The sequence below is a fragment of the Sycon ciliatum genome, chromosome 1 (assembly GCF_964019385.1).
Source record: "Sycon ciliatum chromosome 1, ocSycCili1.1, whole genome shotgun sequence".
Lineage (NCBI taxonomy): Eukaryota > Metazoa > Porifera > Calcarea > Leucosolenida > Sycettidae > Sycon > Sycon ciliatum.
In genome coordinates, this window is record NC_088643.1 from 22,775,902 (window position 1) to 22,799,087 (window position 23,186).

Here is a 23,186-nt window from a genome sequence, read left to right on the forward strand (position 1 = left end):
AGCTATAAACATCCAAAGCTCAGGGGAGCTACCCCTGCGTTTTGCAAACCTAGCTGTAAACCAACAAAGCTCAAAGGGAAGCTGTCCCTGCATTTTGCACACATAGTTGTAAGCATCCAAGGCTCCAAGGGGGGCTGACCCTGCATTTGCAAACATAGCTGTAAACATCCAAAGCTCCCAGGGGAGCTGCCCCTGCATTTTGCGACCACACCTGTAAACATGCAACTTCAAAAGCTCCCAGGGGAGCTGCCCCTGCAGTTTGCAAGCATAGCTGTAAACATCCAAAGCTCCAAAGGGGAGCTACCCCTGCGTTTTGCAAACCTAGCAGTAAACCTACGAAGCTCAAAGGGGAGCTGCCCCTGCATTTTGCAAACATAGTTGTAAACGTAGAACTAGAAGGCTCCAAGGGGAGCTGCCCCTGTATTTGCAAATATAGCTGTAAACATCCAAAGTTCCAAGGGGAGCTGCCCCTGCATTTGGCAAACCTAGCTGTAAACCTACAACGCTCTGAGGGGAGCTACCCCTGCATTTGCAAACCTGGCTGCAAACATCCAAGCCCCAAGGGGAACTGCCCCTGCATTTAGCCAACATAGTGGTAAACATCCAAAGTTTCAAGGAGTGCTGCCCCTGCATTTTGTCCGCACAGCTGTAAACTAGTTTTAAAAGCTCCAAGGGGAGCTGCCCCTGCATTTTGCAAACATAGCTGTAAACATCCAAAGCTCCAAGGGGAGCTGTCCCTGCATTTTGTCGCGTAGCTGTCAACTAGCTAAAGCTCCAAGGAGAGCTACCCCTGCATTTTGCAAACGTGGCCGTAAACATACCCAGCTCCAAGCCCTTTTTTTTTTGTTTCTTCCTCGCAAACATAGCTGTAAACATACCACGCACTAAGGGGAGCTGCCCCTGCTTTCTGCAAGCATCGCTGTAAACGATTACATACAAGGCTCGGAGGGGAGTTGCCCCTGCTTTTTGCAAACATAACTGTACCAGGCCCCAAGGGGAGCTGCCCCTGAATCTTGCAAACATAGCTGTGAACATACAAAGCTCAAAGGGGAGCGGCCCCTGCGTTTTGCAAACATAGCCGCAGCGCCGGGCATAACGCCACCCAGGCGAGGCGCGCTGCCCCTGCCTTGACCAATGCCGCCGCAAACAACACGCGCAAAGGGGCGCTGCCCCTGCATTTGCTCGCATAGCCGCCGTATCAGACCGCCGGGTCAGCCGCCATATCAGACCGCTGGGTCAGCCGCCATATCAGACCGCTGGGTCAGCCGCCGCCATATCAGACCGCTGGGTCAGCCGCCATATCAGACCGCCGGGTCAGTTGCCATATCGGACCGCTGGGCCAACTGCCATGTCGGGCCGCCGGGTCAACCGCCGCATGGGCTAGGGGCGCTGCCCCTGCCTCTGCCGCCGCCACAAACAGAGCTCAAAAGGGAACCACCCCCGCATTTGCTCGCAACGCCGCCGTATCAGGCCGCCGGGTATTCCGCCGCATGGGCGATTACGTAGGGGAATTGCCCCTGCCTCCGCTAGTACAACTGAATAAGCAGCATGGGCCAATCGCCCTGCCCGCCGGGTGCGCATAATGTGTGAGTGTGTGTGTGTAACGCACATACGCGTGTCTGCAATATGCCCTGCGCGGTCGTGACGGATTAATCCGTCGCACCTCGGGTAAAGTGTTAATTACTGAAAGTAAAACAAGGTCGCCAGCCCGCCAACACCGGCACGTACTGCCGGCTCGCCGTGGTATCTAAACAACAATGGCAACAGCGACGACAGCCGCAAGGAAAAAGATAACAGCTTGCCATGTCCAAACAAAGCCCCAAAACAGCAAAGTAGACCCCACATGCTGAGACTTGGTGTAATGCCGCCTAGTACGAGTAGGAAGGGGAGGGGAGCGACAGCACTTAGAGGCGAAGCAGGGTGAGGGATGGAGGAGAGGAGGATAAAGAGAGAGAGAGAGAGAGAGTATGTGTGTGTGTGTATGTATGTATGTATGTATGTATGTATGCATGTATGTACGTATGCGTGTGCGTGGGTGTGTGTGTGCTTGCGTGCTTACCCACGTGTGCTGAGAGAGATAGACTACACAGCGAATGAAAAAGGAGGCACGCATTGGTTGAGAAGAAGTTCAGCCGGTTTGCTGCCATGATTAGTTGCTCCCGCATAGCATGAGTTCAGGACTAAGCCGAGTCCAGCAGCTGGATTAGGGAGCCGATGAGAGGAAATGGACTAATCGTCCGCGTGAAAGAGCGTCCGCAGCGGAGTTGTCCGTGACCGTAATATGGGTAGTCAGCGAGATAAAGCCTTGTGTTCTGCTACCATGCGGGGGCTGAAGTGGGCTAGTTCCGTCACGGTTGGATTTCGGCAAGTCCCGGATTTCAGACTGCTCCAACTGCCCTTTTGTCGCCGTGCAGTATGAATTTCTTGTCGGACTACTTAGGGCCCCAGAGGGCGTAAGCTCGTGTTGCAAGGCGCGATGGTTCTGAAAGTCTGCCAGGCCTCGACCCAGTAGATTAGAGATTCAGTTTTTCTCTTGCCAGAAGAGGAGCCGCCAATGACAATTCCACTCAGTGATTGCCATCGGATTGATCGATTCTAACACGTTTGGCTGCTGGCTGCGTGTGGGCAGGACAGGAAGGAAGCATTGTGGCCAGCTCGACGTATTCCGCACGCCGTATTGTCCTAATCGTCTCCCGTGCGCCAACACATGCGCCGGCCGGCATCATAGCGCCTCCAAGGAACTCAACTAAACTGGTCATACACGACAGTGTCCATGCCTGCATTTTCGGCCGGCATGCTCATCGCCCGAGGCTTGTTGGTCAGGGCTGACGCTGCCGTCGCCGCGGTCTCAAACGAGGAATACCAGCGATCCGCTGCTGAGTAGGATCCATGCTCAGGTACGGGTATAAACCATGTAAACCAACTAGCTTTAGAGCAAACGAGAGCAAAAAAATTCTGGCCTTCTGCAAGCAATAGCAAGTAATGAGTGACGGCTGTGTAAAGTCGCACAACCATGCAGTCGACCGGATGATGGTGAGTGTCCCGCACACATCTTGCTCTGCTGCTCCACCTGCGCATACCTGATACGGTGGTGCGCTTACGGGCGGGCTGCCTGGGCCCCAGATGCCTCCTTGATGCGCCACGGAGTGCCGTCGAAGCACCTGTATCACTTCGGTGATCCAAATGCGAATGCAGCCTTGCCGGTCGCCCGCCGGCCTGCCGCCTACGCGACCAGCCTGAGACTGGCCCTGCCTCATTTGGCGCTTCTAAACGCTGCGATCCGTTAGACAGCTCACTGGGCTGCCAAATACGTGACTGGCTTGAGGACAGTTCCATACTGGGCAGGGCGCCCAGCTCAGGTCGCACGCCGTAGCGGCGTGAGCTGGGCGCGGTGAGGGTTGGTGATAACTACAGTTTCCTCCTTCCTCCTCCGGAAACTTCCATAATAATTTGCAGCAGCCTCTAAAAGCTCTTGATCTTCCAAGTCACCTTCACAAACGCCGAAATCAAAGCTAGCCATTTTTCTCACGAGGACACGATAAGGACAAGCTTTAGAAGAAGAATTGTAAGTTTCTGTTTGTGCTTACCCTCGGCCTTGTCATTCTTCATGGTAGGTCAACTTGGATGCGTACTATAGATGGAATTGCATATGTAAGGAATTCATTGTTGTCACTAGCCCCTCCACATAGACCCCCTCCCACAATCCCAAGCCAGCTGGCCGAAGGAGGGCTGGGGGGGGGGGGGGGGGGGGGCTGGCGACGGCAGTGAAATCCTAAATATGCAGTTTCAGCTACAGTACGCATTCGAGTATGCGAGTACCAATGGTACTGTACTAGGTACGCAGCCGGGTGTGATATGGAGCAGCAGGGGTGATATCGGCCTATATCACCCGCCTAGGAAGGGCAGTGATTGGCCCATTCCTAGGAAACGGTCACCTGATATGTGATAACTTCACATCACGTGACATGGTTCAAAAGGTTACACTGGCAAACAGTGCAAAGTGATCACAAGAGAGTTGTACCCAAAGCTGGGTTTCGTACAACCCTGTATCAATCATGCACGGAGTGCAAATAATGTGTACGGGTTCATCACATGATGTGAAGTCACAGTCTGCTGTCGCAGACCCCATAGCTGGAGTTGCACACTCGTGGGGGTTATGTACTCTTGGCGTTACGTATGCAGCATGAGTCCCTAGAACAGAGTAAGACTGGGTGCAGGGCTGTGCCGCCGCGACTTCGCCACCAAAGCACCTCAACTGATGGTGTATTCGCATGACCTCTCTAGTAGCTGTGGATTCAGCGTGGAAGTGAAGTCCGACACCTGCACGCTTCCCACAGTTCACTACAGGAATCATGGCGGACGACGTGCTAGATCTCTGTGCATTGCTTCTTTGAACCATGCATACAGTGCATGCCAAGCCATTGCCGGCGATGCTGAAAGACGTGAGTATAAGACACAGATAGGCACTGTGCGGCACAGGTTGCAAGCATCATTGATGTAAAAAAATCCGGAGATCATAAAGATGCATTGAATGATACGATGCAAGTGTGAACGCATGTAGTTGCGTATTCGGGTGTACACCGCATCTAACCTGTACATTTTTGGGTTGAAATACATGTATCATGCATTCTTTTGTGCGGAAACGCAAGGGTCGGATGTCACTTGCAATCTATCCACCACACCATTGTACAGTGCTACTCCATGAAATCCAGTCTTGAAATCCAGTCTTGTCACTCAAGTACGCGCCGGACGTTGCAGAGCCCTAGACCTGCGAACACAGAGCTGCGAAATGATGCTTGGCGCACACTTGACTCACGCGACCGGATTTCATTGTGCAGCGCTGTAGTTTCCTGTGCAAATGTCTGGAGCTGAAGTGATCCTTACCTCTACGTTGCCTCTCACAAATGACATCATGTCGGATTCCACCATAGTGTTGTCCTTGCTCATCTGCCGTCAAAAGAAGATGAAAAAACAGCACAGCCACACAACGCACTCAATCGAAGTACTGTCCAGCACAGGGCACGGGAATAGATAAGTTACCATGCCAGCTGCATACTATGGGTATAATGGTACTCCATGCACATACCACTGTGGACAAGCAACGATCGAAGCAGGCCACACTGCTTCCCCATACCTGTGCTTGGTTTGGACCTAAACATGATCGTTCCGACACAGGCCCGGTTGGCACACCGCCACACTTGCCTACTTATGGGAGGCTATAAGAAAAGTATTATCATGTGAGCATCTAACCGTCCAGTACCAAACCGTATCTCATAAATCACATCTGAATACAAGTTGCACCACCGGCATGTTGAGGCGGCCTCTGTCATAATATTAGTTTCAGTGTGTGCATTTGCGTAAGAAGTCTTACTCGACTGGAAGTCTGTCCCCCTTCACCCTTCTTTGTCTTAGGGATTATTGTAAGAACGTGTGACCTATATTCGGGGAGTTACGGTAGACGCACACGTGCCTACCTCAGCTCCCCACGCTCGGAATCCTTTCTCCATGCGCAGTGAGTTCATGGCGTACGTGCCAAAGTCATCCACGCCGAGATCTGCGCCTAGCCAATGCACCCTGGCGTGCAGATCAACAACGGATGCCTGCGGACAGTGAACCTCCCAGCCGAGCTCACCTTCAGGAGGACATCACAGCAACACAATCCAAGAACGTGTATATCGAGTAGTACAGTCATGTATGTGATAATGCCATACTAGCAGTTGACGGTGTTTTTACTAGTCCTCAAAACTATAGACGCGTAGGGTTTTCGAAATATTTCAAATTTGGCTGGAACTTTTTGAGAATAGTTTTCGGAATATTGCTCAGGTCCGCTCCACAATTACTCTCATATAGTTTCTAAACGATTGGATAATAGACGCCCAATTTGGAAAAAATTATGCACAAAGTGATCACAGATTTTATGTGGTATAGATGCTGGCATAACGGTTTTTGTCTAGGTACGCATCTATAGTTTTGAAATGGACTGTAGGTGGCATCCAAGCGGCCACTCGCTAAAGGTCCCACTCAATACAAAGCATGTGAGTACAATGTGCACGTGCAATGGTCATGTACAATGCTGTCTGATGTTCGCTCCAATGAGTAAAACTTCAAGTTGCAGCCAAACAGGCCTTGCTCCTCCAGTGTGTGCGTATATTGCTCTGCACATTTTGTGTATTGAACGCTAGTCTATTCGAGCTGCCTTGACCAGCCATGATCATGCAGACTACAGTACAGATCTTCATCTAAGGATTTGGTATATCTGGTCTTTCATCCACACCAGGCAAACAGTTCTCTGACCAAAGGTGGCTGGATAGGCTGCGGTTCCACTGTTTCTCCTTGTGTACTTAAAGCATACAGTACTGTCCGGTGCAGAAGAGCTGGGGGGGGGGGGGGGGGGGGGTCAGAGTCGCAGCCTAGACCGATCTTATTTCATGTGCTACAGTGTATGCACACGGTTGAGACACTGGGTGTACATCGGCATGCTGTGCTTGGTGAAATCCCATCCTGTCCGTTCTTCGGCGCCCGGCAGTACTGCAAATGTGACTCACGACGTAACCCACTGACCTGTGTAGGAGATCCTGATCACGTCCATCTCCACGCCGCTGTTATTGGCGAGTTTGCGGTGTGACATCAGCTTCCACGTGTCACGCGAGAACTCCGTCCCCGGGAACAGGCGCTCCATCAGCCGCGGTGACTTGGGGCCAGCAATGCCTAGGCAAGACAGCTCATCAGTGGTGTTCCGAATGGCAACGTTGCAGTGTTTGGGCATATTTAACCCTTCCAGCCACCTGACAGCAGCAGACATGCACATGTACACACCCGACACAGTGAATGCGACGTACACGTAGAGCAAGGGAAAACAAACCAGACTTCACCACGGAAGATTTTCAAAGTGCAGTTAATACAATGTACGGCTCGGCAGGCGTGTGCAACTCAGCTACTACTATAGACTACTACATAAGGGGCGTCGGAGCCGGTGCGACAGGTGTAGCCAAACCCACACCAATAATTCTATCTCGGATACTGAGCCAGTGAATGTCCCTTCCTCCCTCTCTCATAACAGCCACCTTCACTTCCTTTCCCCAGGAGACTCCCTTTGACAGGCATCCATTTGCCTCCGAGGCTGGAGAATCCTTGAAAAACATAATAGCAATCAATAATAATATAAATAGAATTAAAATAGAAGAAATCACTTTTTGAAGAAATAAAATATGGGCTATTTGGGCGCAATAAAGTTGTGAACGGTACCAGTCGGCTGTTCAATAATTCAACAATCTCTCCTTCCCTTCAACAATCTCTCCTTCTCTTCTCCTCCATACGCTCTCAGTCGATTTACCCTTAGTATTGGGGGCCAATTACAATTCCCGGGGGAGGGTCTCCCGACCGACCGCCTCTTCATGGCAGCACTGACCAATGTGGAATGCGTTCCGATGCCGCTGTATATCGTGGGGAGGGAGGAGAGGGGGTTGCAACAAGGGCCTTCATACAAGTTTCTATCAAAATAGCTACCCTCTCCTTCCTCCATTAGCGACAAAATCAATCAATAAGAAGGTACAAGTAGACTTATATCCAAGGAGAGCTTTAAATCCAGAGTCAAACATCTGCCGCAGATTTTCAAAAGGTGCCGTATGATTCTAGCTTCAGCTGCAGCTTCAACCTCAGAAGATGTGATGTAAGGCTTGTCTCCTAACACCAGCGACTGAGCGTTTCTCACCTGAGATCGTGCAGCTCTGAGCCTCCTCCCATAGTCAGCATGTACTCCCCACCACTGCCGTCCTTGGCCGTAGGCACAGTACACGTGACCGTCATCTCAGACATGACGCGGCCGTTATGTGCGAGCATGTGCGCCAGGCACGAACGGCCTTGGGTCTAGGCACAGGGCACATGCAGCACAGAGCCAGAGTAACTGTATCCGATCTTTAGCGGCTCAACAGCTGCTCAACTATTTCTCCTAGAACAGGTGGGTAGAATGATGGCCACTAGACTGCATGTTACAGAGATGCATCCCTACATTCACACGGGTCATGCATGCTGTTGTGACCTGCATGGCTCACCGGGCATGCCGCGATCTCACACTCACAACTTGAAGACTCAACCGGCCTCGGCATGTCCAGTGTGCCGCACAGTGGATTCATGCTCCAGAAGATGACTGCAGTAAGTGCCCGTGAAGCACAGGCCTAGTGCATCGCAGCCCTATGCATTGGTGCCAACTGGAAATTTAAAGGGAATACTAGTACAGGCAACTTCGCCAATAATGACATTCGGCGGGGCATCAGAAAAGTGTCCTTATTCGCGAAGTGTCCTTATAACCGAAGTCCCATTTGAATGTATGTGAACCCATATTTTGTATAGTATGATATGCATATCAAAATCAAGCTCTTTTCTTGCTCTATGTCAATGTGTACTTTATTTTCATATTGCAGTTGAAAGGAACTAAAAATTCAATATGCAAGGGAAATCAATTGAAAAATATGCCTTTTGAGCCATCTACAGGGCCAGAGACATGTACATGTATGATGATTACTGTACAATCATGTACAACTACATGTACATTGTATACATACATGTATAGGTGTGCTGGTAAATCCAACAATTTTGAAGCCAACATAAAAAAGGAAGAAAAAGCCCCCCCCCCCCCCCCTTGGCTGCATTTTCTTGCATGTGTGCAATAATATCCATCACCGGTGCACCATAGCATAGGTTCTGGTACTTCTGCATGACAGGTACATGTACTTGACTGACAGGTACTTGAAATAGCTGTCAAAAGCCCAGAAAGTCGTTATTCAAGCAGTGAATATGACCACGGGCACTAAAAGCATGTCGCTATACGCGAATTGTCGTTATTCAGATAGTCGTTATATCCGAAGCTAAATGTATATAGTTAGATGGGACTTTGCTCTGGGCATGGAAATTCGGTCGTTATTTGCGAATTGTCGTTATATCCGCAGTCGTTATTAGCGAAGTTGACTGTACTGTAGTAGGGAACAAAGAATCGTATAGAGTACTCGAGTACTCACTCATGAGCTAGTATGATGTTTAGTGATTGTGTTCGATAGGAGATCGTTACGTGCATGTGTGTATGCCTGGTATACGCACGGTTATTACATGTCCGAAGCTAAATGTATATAGTTAGATGGGACTTTGCTCTGGGCATGGAAATTCGGTCGTTATTTGCGAATTGTCGTTATATCCGCAGTCGTTATTAGCGAAGTTGACTGTACTGTAGTAGGGAACAAAGAATCGTATAGAGTACTCGAGTACTCACTCATGAGCTAGTATGATGTTTAGTGATTGTGTTCGATAGGAGATCGTTACGTGCATGTGTGTATGCCTGGTATACGCACGGTTATTACATGACTGGAAAAAAGCGCAAGTGCAAACCGCAGACACTATCCGTACTGTTTAGAGTACGGTACTGTACAACACTACGAGTGCAAGTTAGTTAGTAAGTTGCGCCGAGTCAACCAGTACAGTACCTGTAGAGACTTCCATGCAACACTATGATAACAGTAGCTTTTGATTTTCTTTGTCCTGCAATTATTTCCCAGTTATTTGCAGTTTCAAATGTCCCCTGTACATAACTGTGCACTTGTTCATATTTATAGCTGCAGTTAGGCCAATACGAACTTAGAAGTTGCGACTTCGGTGGTAATAGTCATGAAGTTGATTGTTCCAAGTAGGAACACACGCTTCTTGCCGAACTTACACTTGACTGACTCACGACTGCCACCCGGAGCACACGAGGAGCACGTCGCACCTTCCACTCGGCAAACCTGCAAGAAAGCACCACTCCCTCCCAACTCCATGAGCGACTCTGACTCACGCTGCTACCTGTAGCTTCACGAGGTGTTTGTCGCGCTGGAAAAAAAGCGTCTCTGTAAGTTTGTATCCCTGGTGATGGTTTGGCCTGGAGAGCAGTATATAAGTGGTGCTTTTCAGGCACAATCTTCCTCAGCCTACTCAAGCTCAACTGATGAGGGGTGAATTCCCCGAAACACCGTGTATTGAGCAGGGAGTGGTGCTTTCTTGCAGGTTTGCCGAGTGGAAGGTGCGACGTGCTCCTCGTGTGCTCCGGATGGCAGTCGTGAGTCAGTCAAGTGTCAAGTTCGGCAAGAAGCGTGTGTTCCTAGTTGGAACAATCAAATTCATGACTATTACCGCCGAAGTCGCAACTTCTAAGTTCGTATTGTTGTCCCTCACGCGGACGTGCGACTAGTTGTTGGAGGTGACAGCGTTGCGAATAGCTATACTGGCTCTCAACGTCTGTTTATCACAACTCCATGAGCGACTCTGACTCACGCTGCTACCTGGAGCTTCACGCGGTGTTTGTCGCGCTGGAAACAAAGCGTCTCTGTAAGTTTGTATCCCTGGTGATGGTTTGGCCTGGAGAGCAGTATATAAGTGGTGCTTTTCAGGCACAATCTTCCTCAGCCTACTCAAGCTCAACTGATGAGGGGTGAATTCCCCGAAACACCGTGTATTGAGCAGGGAGTGGTGCTTTCTTGCAGGTTTGCCGAGTGGAAGGTGCGACGTGCTCCTCGTGTGCTCCGGATGGCAGTCGTGAGTCAGTCAAGTGTCAAGTTCGGCAAGAAGCGTGTGTTCCTAGTTGGAACAATCAACTTCATGACTATTACTGCCGAAGTCGCAACTTCTAAGTTCGTATTGTTGTCCCTCACGCGGACGTGCGACTAGTTGTTGGAGGTGACAGCGTTGCGAATAGCTATACTGGCTCTCAACGTCTGTTTATCACAACTCCATGAGCGACTCTGACTCACGCTGCTACCTGGAGCTTCACGAGGTGTTTGTCGCGCTGGAAACAAAGCGTCTCTGTAAGTTTGTATCCCTGGTGATGGTTTGGCCTGGAGAGCAGTATATAAGTGGTGCTTTTCAGGCACAATCTTCCGCAGCCTACTCAAGCTCAACTGATGAGGGGTGAATTCCCCGAAACACCGTGTATTGAGCAGGGAGTGGTGCTTTCTTGCAGGTATGCCGAGTGGAAGGTGCGACGTGCTCCTCGTGTGCTCCGGATGGCAGTCGTGAGTCAGTCAAGTGTCAAGTTCGGCAAGAAGTTAGGCCAATGTTCCCAAAACGGAACATATGTTTCCCTTAAAGAGTACTCGATAGCTCATTCGATAGCACAAATACCCGTTCGTTAGTTAAAGAGTAATCGCTTGTTCCCTGCGGAATAGTCTGTCGGATCTACTCTCACCGGTCATGAATGTCTATCGTTTCGGACATCACGTGATGACAGTAATATTCGAGTTCCTGCCTACCCACCTTTGGAATTCTGTTGGCAAAGGCCAGATTCAGGAAGCGGTACGAGTCCTGGCCGGACACCGTGAACGTGGCAAACGACGAGAGGTCAATCACACCGACGTTCTCCCGCACCAGACGGCTCTCCCTGCCGACCGGCTCAAACCAGTTGGTGCGGTGGAAGCTGGGTTGGTAGCCGGGCGTGTCACCAGGTCGCTCAAACCATAGAGGAACCTGGCCCCACAAAGGTGGAAGAGAGGCACACAGAGGTAGAACAACAGCAACGTTACACAGCTGCACATTTGGACCATTGAATGGGGAGCAGAGGGAGGGGGGGGGGGGGGGGGAAGGGGTATACTTTCTGGCATTTTTCTCTGAAAATCAGTGCCACCCGCAGCTGAAGTCCTTGTACAATCCTATTGTCGTATTGAGTACAGTACAGTACAGTACTATTAAAACTTGAAGCAGATTTAAAATACCACTGTGGAATATGTGCCATTCCTTTTTTTGTGTGTGCGGGGGGGGGGGGGGCTGAGCCGTTCCCATGTGATTTCTTCATAAGCCGTTCCCTTGTGATTTCTGCATAAGCCGTTCCCATGTGATTTCTTCATAAGCCGTTCCCACGTGATTTCTTCATAAGCCGTTCCCACGCGATTTCTTCATAACCCGGTCCCACGCGATTTCTTCATAACCCGGTCCCATGTGATTTCTTCATAAGCCGTTCCCTTGTGATTTCTTCATAAGCCGTTCCCTTGTGATTTCTTCATAAGCCGTTCCCATGTGATTTCTTCATAAGCCGTTCCCACGTGATTTCTTCATAAGCCGTTCCCACGCGATTTCTTCATAAGCCGTTCCCACGCGATTTCTTCATAACCCGGTCCCACGCGATTTCTTCATAACCCGGTCCCACGCGATTTCTTCATAACCCGGTCCCATGTGATTTCTTCATAAGCCGTTCCCATGTGATTTCTTCATAAGCCGTTCCCACGTGATTTCTTCATAAGCCGTTCCCACGCGATTTCTTCATAACCCGGTCCCACGCGATTTCTTCATAACCCGGTCCCATGTGATTTCTTCATAAGCCGTTCCCTTGTGATTTCTTCATAAGCCGTTCCCTTGTGATTTCTTCATAAGCCGTTCCCATGTGATTTCTTCATAAGCCGTTCCCACGTGATTTCTTCATAAGCCGTTCCCACGCGATTTCTTCATAAGCCGTTCCCACGCGATTTCTTCATAACCCGGTCCCACGCGATTTCTTCATAACCCGGTCCCACGCGATTTCTTCATAACCCGGTCCCATGTGATTTCTTCATAAGCCGTTCCCATGTGATTTCTTCATAAGCCGTTCCCTTGTGATTTCTTCATAAGCCGTTCCCATGTGATTTCTTCATAAGCCGTTCCCACGCGATTTCTTCATAAGCCGTTCCCACGCGATTTCTTCATAACCCGGTCCCACGCGATTTCTTCATAACCCGGTCCCATGTGATTTCTTCATAAGCCGTTCCCTTGTGATTTCTTCATAAGCCGTTCCCTTGTGATTTCTTCATAAGCCGTTCCCATGTGATTTCTTCATAAGCCGTTCCCACGTGATTTCTTCATAAGCCGTTCCCACGCGATTTCTTCATAAGCCGTTCCCACGCGATTTCTTCATAACCCGGTCCCACGCGATTTCTTCATAACCCGGTCCCACGCGATTTCTTCATAACCCGGTCCCATGTGATTTCTTCATAAGCCGTTCCCATGTGATTTCTTCATAAGCCGTTCCCATGTGATTTCTTCATAAGCCGTTCCCATGTGATTTCTTCATAAGCCGTTCCCATGTGATTTCTTCATAAGCCGTTCCCACGTGATTTCTTCATAAGCCGTTCCCACGTGATTTCTTCATAAGCCGTTCCCACGTGATTTCTTCATAACCCGTTCCCATGTGATTTCTTCATAACCCGGTCCCACGCGATTTCTTCATAACCCGGTCCCACGCGATTTCTTCATAAGCCGTTCCCATGTGATTTCTTCATAACCCGTTCCCATGTGATTTCTTCATAAGCCGTTCCCATGTGATTTCTTCATAAGCCGTTCCCATGTGATTTCTTCATAAGCCGTTCCCATGTGATTTCTTCATAAGCCGTTCCCACGTGATTTCTTCATAAGCCGTTCCCACGTGATTTCTTCATAAGCCGTTCCCACGTGATTTCTTCATAACCCGTTCCCATGTGATTTCTTCATAACCCGTTCCCATGTGATTTCTTCATAACCCGTTCCCATGTGATTTCTTCATAACCCGTTCCCATGTGATTTCTTCTTCCTTTCTCTTTGCAAAATAAATGCGCGCCGGATATTAATTTTGTTGGTTCAGTTACAGTATGGTCGAGATGTTCGAGGTCGAGTAGCTCAAATGCAAACAAAACCCGCGGTGTTTATCCCAATAGCAATAGAGCAGCACTACAGTAAAGTGTGTAACTAAAGACCACCGTGACTACAGCATAGCGACCAGCCTAGTACTACAGACCACTTTGCCGGGCGCGGACGGTCTCACATTCATATACGGTTGTGCGGTGCAAACCTCTAACTAAGGACCACCAGCCACTAAAGACCGCTTTCTCTGGCCCCAAGGGGTGGTCACTAGTCACAGGTTTTACTGTTTATGCAGCAATGACCCTGGACACGGTGTACCTGTCACAATGGGTAGAGCATTCCAGCGTTGCAGCCGGCAACGCAATCGACATCACCACTGTACCTCAAATCCTGCCTTGAAGCCGAAGTGAGCGCCACGTTTCTGCAGCGATGCGTAAAGAGGACCCGCACGCTTCGTCGGCCTGCCGCCAAAGCGTTCCTCCTTAACATAGGCATACGAGTTGTTCATCCTATACGTCTCTCTCATCTTGTTCATGAAGTATGTGGGATCGTCGCTCCAGTTGCCGTAGCGAGCCGGATCAGTTTCTGTCAGGTCATATGGCGGATAGCCATTCCAGATCCAATCGGCAAGATACTTGCCCAGGCCTCCGCCGTGGATAATGCCGTAGCCGTGGATAATGCCGTAGCCGAAGCCAACAGCCAGCCACATACCCGGCTGACCAGGCTTGGGTCCAACCATCGGCATGCCTGTGCAATACCATAGGTATTGCAAACACATGCAAATGCACACACACACACACACATACATTCAATTATTATTATTATCAGCCTTTTCACGTTGACTTCACCAGGCAAGCTTGGGTAATTTTCGCTTAGGCCTAATGGAATGAAGAATGAGGAGCGAGATCATGTCAAGGGAGGCAGAAATCATACTGCACTCTCCGCACCAAGATACTTCTACCTAGACAGTTATATACATGCAAGGCCGTCACAGCCGGGGAGGCTCAGGCCGCCCCACTTTTTCGGCCGTTTTTTTTTTTTTTTTGGAGCACATTACAACAATGCACAATGATCGCAGCTTAGCGCAAACGTGACAAATCCTTGTCCCCGGTCGTGGTTTGTTGCAGAAAAAGTCTTTCATTGCAGTTGCACTGAAATGGCACCAAATGCCTGGAAATGCTTGCAATTGGCTTCAATTTTTGAATTTTTTTCCCGAGAGAGGGTAATATTTGTCCCCTATCGTAGCGTCTTCTTCGTTTGCTGCAGAATCAAAAAGACTTTCATTGTAGTTACTGTACACTGAAATGGTACCAATTACCCGGAAATGCTTGCAATTAGCTTCAATTTTTGAAAATTTCCCCCGAGGGAGGACCCCCGGACCCCCTTCCATGGCCGCCCCACCTCCAAAGTCGGTGCGACGGGCCTGACATGTAATTCTTAAAGTGATCACACCGCAGGGCAAACTGTCCGTGGAAGTGCAGCATTGGTGAAGCCACAGTACCAATCTATACGTACTAACCATCTCTAATGATAAGCCATGCACACCACACTTACCGTCAGGAGCAAAAGTAATGGGCCCTGCCACTGTACGAATGATGGGAGCCTTGCCGAACGCCGGGAATCGGTTCACAGCCATCTCCAAATTAGGCCCGATCCTGTCCAGGTCGTTCTCGAACAGTTCCTGGCCAAATCCGGGTGTGACACGGTCCAGCAACCAGTTCTCCTCTAGTTTCATGCGCTCAGGGCGTTCATACGGACCCACGAGCAGCGCGTCGCGCTCCTAATACAGGATGCCGGGTAACCACACAACAATAAAACCGTCATTAAAGTATGCATTATTGAATGGCTGAATGATATCGTTCGCAATTCTATATAGTCATTGCCAAAAACATCCGGCCAATCCCGGTACACAGGGACACAGTGGTATGGTATGCATTCACGGCAGTGCTTCATGGTGGCACAGATACAGTAGTATGCATGCACTACTGTGCCAGCTCTGCACTGACTCAGTGAGTGTATGCAGGGACATGGTCAATGCATGCACTACTGTGCCAGCTCTGCACTGACTCCGTGAGTGTATGCAGGGACATGGTCAATGCATGCATTACTGTGCCAGTTCTGCACTGACTCAGTGAGTGTATGCAGGGACATGGTCAATGCATGCATTACTGTGCCAGCTCTGCACTGACTCAGTGAGTGTATGCAGGGACATGGTCAATGCATGCAGGGCCGTAGCAGGCGGTCCGGCAGGTCCGGCAGCTGCCGGACCAATATTCTACCAAAAAGAAAAAGAAAGAAAAAAGTGGAAGCGCACACATGTGCGCAGCTCAGGATGTACATACATGTATGTCCAGCCATGACTGTGTACAATACGTAGAGGTAGTACAGAGCATGTCTTGTACCATGGCAGGAGGAATGGCAGGAGGTCATACAGTACACACGGTACAGGACAACACTCACGTACCAAAGATATTCCATTGCAATGTCCTTTCTTCTCCTCCAAAGGTCTATTTTTGGTTCTTTTATCACATGCATTTAGATACTGTTGCTATGCCTTCATAGGCTTCAACAAGTAAAGTTCTGTTTGGACAGACACAACATGCTGATGCCCTTTTCCCTGACTCATGCAGAACTTTCCAGTAGTTCTCTGCAGCAGCCGTCGCACTCGGTGCCACGACAATCGTCGACGCAGGCCACACAGCAGCAGCTGTCCACCGTGCTTTCAAGTTCCGTACAGCAGCCGCCGCACGCAGCGCCGCAGCAGCCGCTGTACACAGCGTTTTTAAGTTCCGCACAGCAACCGCTGCAGCTGCCCCCGCACGCAGCGCCGCCGCAGCAGCCGCCGCACGCAGCGCCGCACGCAGCGCCGCAGCAGCCGCTGTACACAGCGTTTTTAAGTTCCGCACAGCAACCGCTGCAGCTGCCGCCGCACGCAGCGCCGCAGCAGCCGTCGCACGCAGCGCCACAGCTGCCGTCGCACGCAGCACCACAGCAACCGTCGTACGCATTGTCGACGCCAGACCAGACTCGGAGCGGCTTCCGACCATATAGTCAAAACCCGACGCTGTCATCGCAGTCAGCACGTTTACCCGTTACGCCGCAATTGTCGCCACCTGCACTGACTCCCTCACCTGACAGTTCCTCAGGTCAAAGTCCACACAGCGCGGCACCATCTGATGTCTATCGCCATTTGAAGAAGATCACCATCCCAACTTTCAGTGGCGACAAGAAGGCGTACGACACCTGGCGTACGGCATTCATGGTGTGCGTGGATCAGCAGCCAATATCAGCCGAGTTGAAGCTCCTTCAACTCCGCCAGTGCCTCACGGGCCCGCCGCTGAAGAGCATTGAGGCATTTGGCTACTCAGCGTCCGCGTACTCAGCCGCAATAAGTCGCCTAGAACACAAGTACGGTGGCCTTCGTCGTAAGACGGCCGTCCACATGACCGCACTCTCCCAGTTTACGCCCATTCGGGATCGGGGCACTGCCGCAGAGTTTGAGCGCTTTGCTGACTTGCTGCAAGTCGCTATCATCAACCTGCAGGATGTTGGGCGACATGGCGAATTGGCCGCAGGGACATTCTGCACCCAAGTGCAGCAGAAATTGGGCCCGGAGCTGCTGACCAACTATAACAGATGGCGATGTGACACAGGGGCTGAGGAGTCCGTACCCCACCTACTGCAGTGGGTGCTGCGCGAAGCAGACTTCCGCACGGAGGCGGATGAGACGCTGCACAGCATCGCCAACATGACACTGGGCTCCCGGTCACCGCCATCCGCCAAGCCTTCCAGGTTTGGACCAGCTACGGCGTCTGCGTTAGCAGTGTTGTCCACCAACCCTTGTGCTTACTGCTCTCAAGATCACGCTGCCGCACAGTGCTCCGTTATTACTTCACTCGCGAGAAGGAAGGAAATAGTGAAACAGGACGGGCGTTGCTTCGTGTGCCTCAAGCAGCATCACTTGGCCCGCAACTGCCAGTCAACGTTAAAGTGCGCCAAGTGCAGCCGGCGACATCATGTCAGCATCTGCGATGGCACGCTAGCGCTTGCTGGCAAGGACAAGTCGTTTGGCACGGCCACCAGGTCCGGTCAGCGACGTGCGTCGCCAGCCAAGGACCTCTCGACTGAAGCGGGCACATCCGCAGCTGTGGGCACGGTCGGCAATGGTGGAGCCGTGCTGCTCCAGACGGCTAACGCTACAGTCTGCTCCCCAGCAGACCCGACCCGCACCGCCACGGTCAAAGTCGTTATGGATGGCGGCAGCCAGAGATCCTTCGTGGCGTACGATGTGACCAAGCAGCTGGGTCTACCAACCCTTCAGGATGAGTGGATCTGCCTGAATCCGTTTGGTTCGCGCGAGGGCAGTGCTGCCAGCTGTGTGCAGATCGTCCGTCTCCGCGTTCAATGTTCCGACGGCGGGGTGATCGACTTGGACTGTGTTGTATCCAACACTATGTGCCCACCCGTCCACAACCAGCATCCGCATCTAGCCGCCCAGCAGCACGCGGCGCTCGAGGGTTTACCCCTGGCGGATGACAGCGCAGGCACCATCCAGATTGACGTCCTCATCGGTGCAGACTTTTACTGGAAGATTGCCACCGGTGATGTGCGGCGGAATGAGGATGGGCCGACAGCGATAGGCACACGGCTCGGTTGGGTCCTGTCAGGGCCATCAGCCATTCCCTCGTCCAGCCACACCATGGTCCACCCAGCCTCACATGCTAGCTGCAACATTGTCCCATCGGAGGTCGACGTCGATAAGCAGCTTCTCCATGCCGTCCAGAAGTTCTGGACCTTGGAGTCCCTCGGAATAACGACCAACGAGCCCGAGGTGATGGAGACATTTCTGCACACCATCCAGCATGATGGACGCCGGTACGTGGTCAATCTTCCATGGAGGGAGATGCACCGGATGCTACCGGACAACCACCAGCTGTGTGAACGCCGACTACAGTCTACCCTGAAGAAGCTACGGCGGCTACCGCAAGTACGAAAGGAGTATGACGCAGTGATGAAGCAGCAGCTGGAGCTTGGGATTGTCGAGCTTGTGCCATCAACCGAGAGCGATGCGCCGGGCAACACACATTATCTGCCGCACCATCCCGTGATCCGAGAGGACAAGAGCACCACGAAAGTCCGCGTGGTGTATGACGCCTCGGCCAAGGCGGGCACCGCGCCATCCCTCAATGAGTGTCTCCACACCGGGCCTCCTCTCATGGAGCACATTCCAGACATTCTGATGCGTTTCCGGGTTAACAAGATCGCGGTGACGGCGGACATTGAAAAGGCATTCCTGATGGTCGGCATTGCCAAGGAAGACAGAGACGTCCTGCGATTTTTATGGGTTGATGATGTCAACAGCGACCATCCCAACACCTTGACATACCGCTTCACCAGAGTGGTATTCGGTGTGTCATCCAGCCCATTCCTCCTGAATGCCACCATACACCACCACATGGATCAGTATGCTGCCGACGATCCGCAACACGTCGAGCAGCTCATCAAGTCGCTGTACGTGGACGATGTCGCTGGTGGTGATACCGATGAAGAAGCAGCATACACCTTCTACGTGAAATCGAAGGTGCGTCTCGCTGAGGCAGGCTTCAACCTGCGCAAGTTTGCTTCCAACTCAGAGCAATTGATGGCTCGAGCACACGGCGACGAAAGCGATGCGGGCTCCAGCGCAACAGACCGTACCACAGTAACCCAAGATGTGCAGTCGTACGCCAAGAGCACGCTGAACACCGACGCCAGCCTTCGCCAGCAGCACGAGAAGGTCCTGGGCCTCCCGTGGAATCGCAAGGCAGACACGCTGGTCTTAGATGTCCGTGCTGTATTCGCCGAAGTGGCTGTTGACACCATCACCAAGCGCCAAGCACTGTCAGCATCATCCCGGATATTCGACCCACTCGGCTTCATCACGCCAGTGACGGTGGCACTCAAGATGTTTATCCAGGAACTGTGCAAAGCCAAACTGGAATGGGACCAGCCGCTAGTGGGAGAGCAGCTGGCAACTTGGCGTACGCTCGTCACTGGTCTCGCCACGATGGAGCCAGTCAGCCTTCCCCGGTGGTATTTCCATGGCGCCAGTTCCCAAGCAACAGTTTCGCTTCATGGATTCTGCGATGCATCCGTCAAGGCGTTCGCAGCAGTAGTGTACCTGGTCAGCCACGGGAAAGGAGACACGCAAGTCCAACTAGTTGCAGCACGCAGCCGAGTTACACCCGTCGCTAAACAGTCCATCCCGCGCTTGGAGCTCATGGCGGCGCTAGTCCTGGCCCGACTCGTGTCGTCGGTGCTATCGGCATTGACTGGCGCAGTTAACATCGAGGAGGTCCGCTGTTGGACGGATTCGCAAGTCGCGCTAAGTTGGATTATCGGAGAGCAGCACGAGTGGAAGCAGTTCGTGGAGAACCGTGCGCAATCCATCCGACGTCTTGTCCCGTCATCAGCTTGGCAGTATTGCCCAACTGACTCCAACCCTGCAGATCTGCCGTCACGGGGAGTGAAGCCGAACCAGCTGGAGCAGACCATCTGGTACTCTGGACCGTCGTGGCTCGCCACTGCGAAGTGCAACCCCGACGGAGCTAGTCCTCCTCCTACACGAGCAGTAGAAGCGATGTCCGAACTGAAGAAGGGCCAGCCGACAGCTGCCCTGCTCACCGGGTCAAAGGCACCAGAGGTCGACATCGGGCAGATTGTCGACATCAGCCGCTTCAGCGACGTCGACAAGCTACTACGAGTCACGGTTCTAGCGCTGAAGTTTGTCAGTCGCTTGCAACAGAAGCCTGACCCCGAAGTTCACTCGGCAATGGCGTATGCGCAGTCGCTCTGGCTGAAGGATGTGCAGCGGTCGGTCGTCAGGGACCCCAAGTTCTCAAGTTGGCAGAAAGAGTTCGGAATCTTTTGCGACGACTCTGGCATCTTGCGCTGCAAAGGTCGGCTGCAGAAAGCGGCACTCACGTTCGAGCAGAAGCATCCCGCTATCCTGCACACCACACACCGGTACACTGACCTGATCGTCATTCGCTGCCACCGCCGAGTCGCTCACAATGGCGTGAAAGAGACACTCACGGAGCTGAGGTCTGCCTACTGGGTCGTCCATGGTCGCCAGTACATTCGGAGCCTGTTGCTAGCGTGCCGTGTCTGCAAGCGTCTCGAGAGCGTGGCGTACGTGCCTCCAGCAGCTCCGCCACTGCCAGAATTCCGGACGACAATCGACGCGCCATTCACCTACACTGGCGTCGACTTCGCGGGTCCGCTGTACATCAAAGAGCAGAGTGCTGTGAAGAAGGTGTACATCGCGCTGTTCACCTGTGGCGTTACCCGAGCGATTCATCTGGATCTCGTGCCAGATCTCTCCGCTGAGACGTTTCTGCGCTGTTTCCATCGATTCACAGCCAGATTCGGCATCCCGAAGGAGATGAAGTCGGACAACGCCAAGACGTTCAAGTCCACGGCCAATACCTTGTGCGCGCTGTTCGAACTCGATGAGGTGTCCTCTCAGCTCGACAGCAGGTCTGTGAAATGGTCATTCAACCTCGAGAAAGCCCCCTGGTGGGGTGGCTTTTTCGAGCGGCTGGTCAAGTCCGTCAAGCGCTGCCTCAAGAAGATACTGCAGCAAGCCACAGTCACTTACGAAGAGCTTCTGACCGTGCTCATCGAGATAGAAGCGGTCTTGAACAGTCGCCCATTATCGTTTGTGTCAACCGAAGATCTGGATGAGCCGCTTACGCCGTCACATCTGATGTACGGTCGGCGCATACTGTCCACGCCCATGGTGGACCCGGAAGATACAGAGGTTGCTACAGTACAGCGTGACTCACTATTGAAACGCCTCGTCTATGTCAAGTCTCTGATTGACCACTTCTGGTCGCGCTGGACATCGGAGTACCTGCTGGAGCTGAGGAACTCGCATCGCACCGGGAACGCTCGTCGTGGCAGTGACATCCGGGTTGGTGACGTTGTTGTCATCCACGAGCAAGGCGTGCAGCGAGGTATGTGGAGACTCGGCCTAGTTGAGGAGCTCCTGCCGAGCAGTGATGGCAGTGTGCGCGGCGCTACTGTCAAGTGCTCAGCCAATGATGGTCGTCCGTCACGCTTACGTCGCCCGATTCAGCGTCTCTACCCGGTCGAGGTTAGCTCCCGGGCCCAGACTGCTGCTGATGATGTCGGCGCAGAGCAGTTGCCTGCCGCTACTCCAGCTGTTGCTGGTGTGGAGTCGTCCTCGGCGGCCCCCGCTCGCCCGATCCGTGCAGCAGCTCGGCGTGCGCAAGAGTTGCGACACCGTCTCATTGATGCTGGCCGTGTGTAGGTGGAGCTGGACACCATCATGAGCTAGATTAAACTTGTTACTGGATCATGCACAAGTCTCTTTTAAGTTATTTGTGCACCGCAGCAGTCTAATTTGAGTTTCCTTGTTTCTTTCTTTCCTTCGTTTGTCTGGGTGACCTTACACTGATTGCAATATCACGTATGAGTTGAGGCATGCATGGTTCTGATCGCCTCAACTGGGGGGAGTGTGAGATATTGCATACGATCGCCAGACAGCCTCGTTCTCTCGCTCTCTCTCTCTCTCACTATCTCTCTCTCTCTTTTAATCTTCCTTTCTCCATTCTTGATTATCTCATTCTTGATTATCACCAACTCCTCTCGCGCATTTACCTGAGCTTACAGTCTTCTCCTTGTATCTTCGTGTTTTCCCGCACTATCGCCTTTCGCCGTTGGAAAGCGTACGGTAGCTTGATTTGCTGGCGGTTTGCTTCACTGTCTTTTGTTCTTTGAGTTTTCTCCTTCGAGACAAGAGAGACATATTTTTCCTTACAATGAATCTTCGAGACTGATTCCAGAAATTGTAAACATCCTTCTTCCTTTTCTCGCCCTATGTCACTCTGCATGGTCCCGATTACATACGTCATGTATATGTTGTACATGTTCCGGCATACTAGTATGTATGAGTGTGGGCTCGGGGGGGGGGGGGGGGGGGGGGGAGCATCGAGGTCGGATCTTGCCGGATCAACCAAAATGGGACTGCTACGGGCCTGGCATGTGCAGTGCACTACATCACAGTAGTGCCTGTAGTGCATGCGGCCCATGTACAGCCAGCATGGCCCTAGCAGGATGTGTTTGGGCGACGACTGTAGATCACTGAAAGGAGCCGGTAGTTTTTAGTGTTGTGTTGTTATCCTGTGACACAGAGCATCACACAGCGAGGGCCGAAGTTCAACCTGTTGACTTTCAATGATTAAGCCACTGGTCCAAACTGCACACAACGTCTACATCTACATCTGCATCATCCGAGTCGGCACACGCTACGGAAGTCCGAACGGTCCGGCGATTGCAATTCCGAGTTTCACGCTGAGCACTCATCAGGCAGCACTTGCTGTGTTAACAAGCTGTGGCTGCTGCTGGGCATTGAGCATTGTTTGAGCATTGTTTGAGCAGTGGAAGTTGCCCACTGTATCTACTGGTACATCCCTTCATGTAAATACATGATGGCTAAACAGAGGATCAGCTAATCACCGATACAAATCTAAACCATACATGACATGCAGCTGTGTAGCCATAGCCAGTACTGTCCGGAG

The 23,186-nt window shown here is 51.8% G+C and overlaps 1 protein-coding gene across 1 annotated transcript in view; it reads right to left on the minus strand.

Moving 5' to 3' along the window:
• Nucleotides 1–23,186, minus strand: part of LOC135818454 (dimethylglycine dehydrogenase, mitochondrial-like) — a 71,524-nt gene that overhangs the window by 7,896 nt on the left and 40,442 nt on the right. The window contains exons 6-12 of the mRNA XM_065331840.1: nucleotides 15,157–15,382; nucleotides 13,985–14,349; nucleotides 11,275–11,484; nucleotides 7,712–7,866; nucleotides 6,562–6,785; nucleotides 5,475–5,632; nucleotides 4,885–4,947 (exon numbers count right to left, since the gene is read on the minus strand). Of these exons, the coding sequence (XP_065187912.1) occupies nucleotides 4,885–4,947; nucleotides 5,475–5,632; nucleotides 6,562–6,785; nucleotides 7,712–7,866; nucleotides 11,275–11,484; nucleotides 13,985–14,349; nucleotides 15,157–15,382 (1,401 nt within the window). The remainder of the gene's footprint in view (nucleotides 1–4,884; nucleotides 4,948–5,474; nucleotides 5,633–6,561; nucleotides 6,786–7,711; nucleotides 7,867–11,274; nucleotides 11,485–13,984; nucleotides 14,350–15,156; nucleotides 15,383–23,186) is intronic.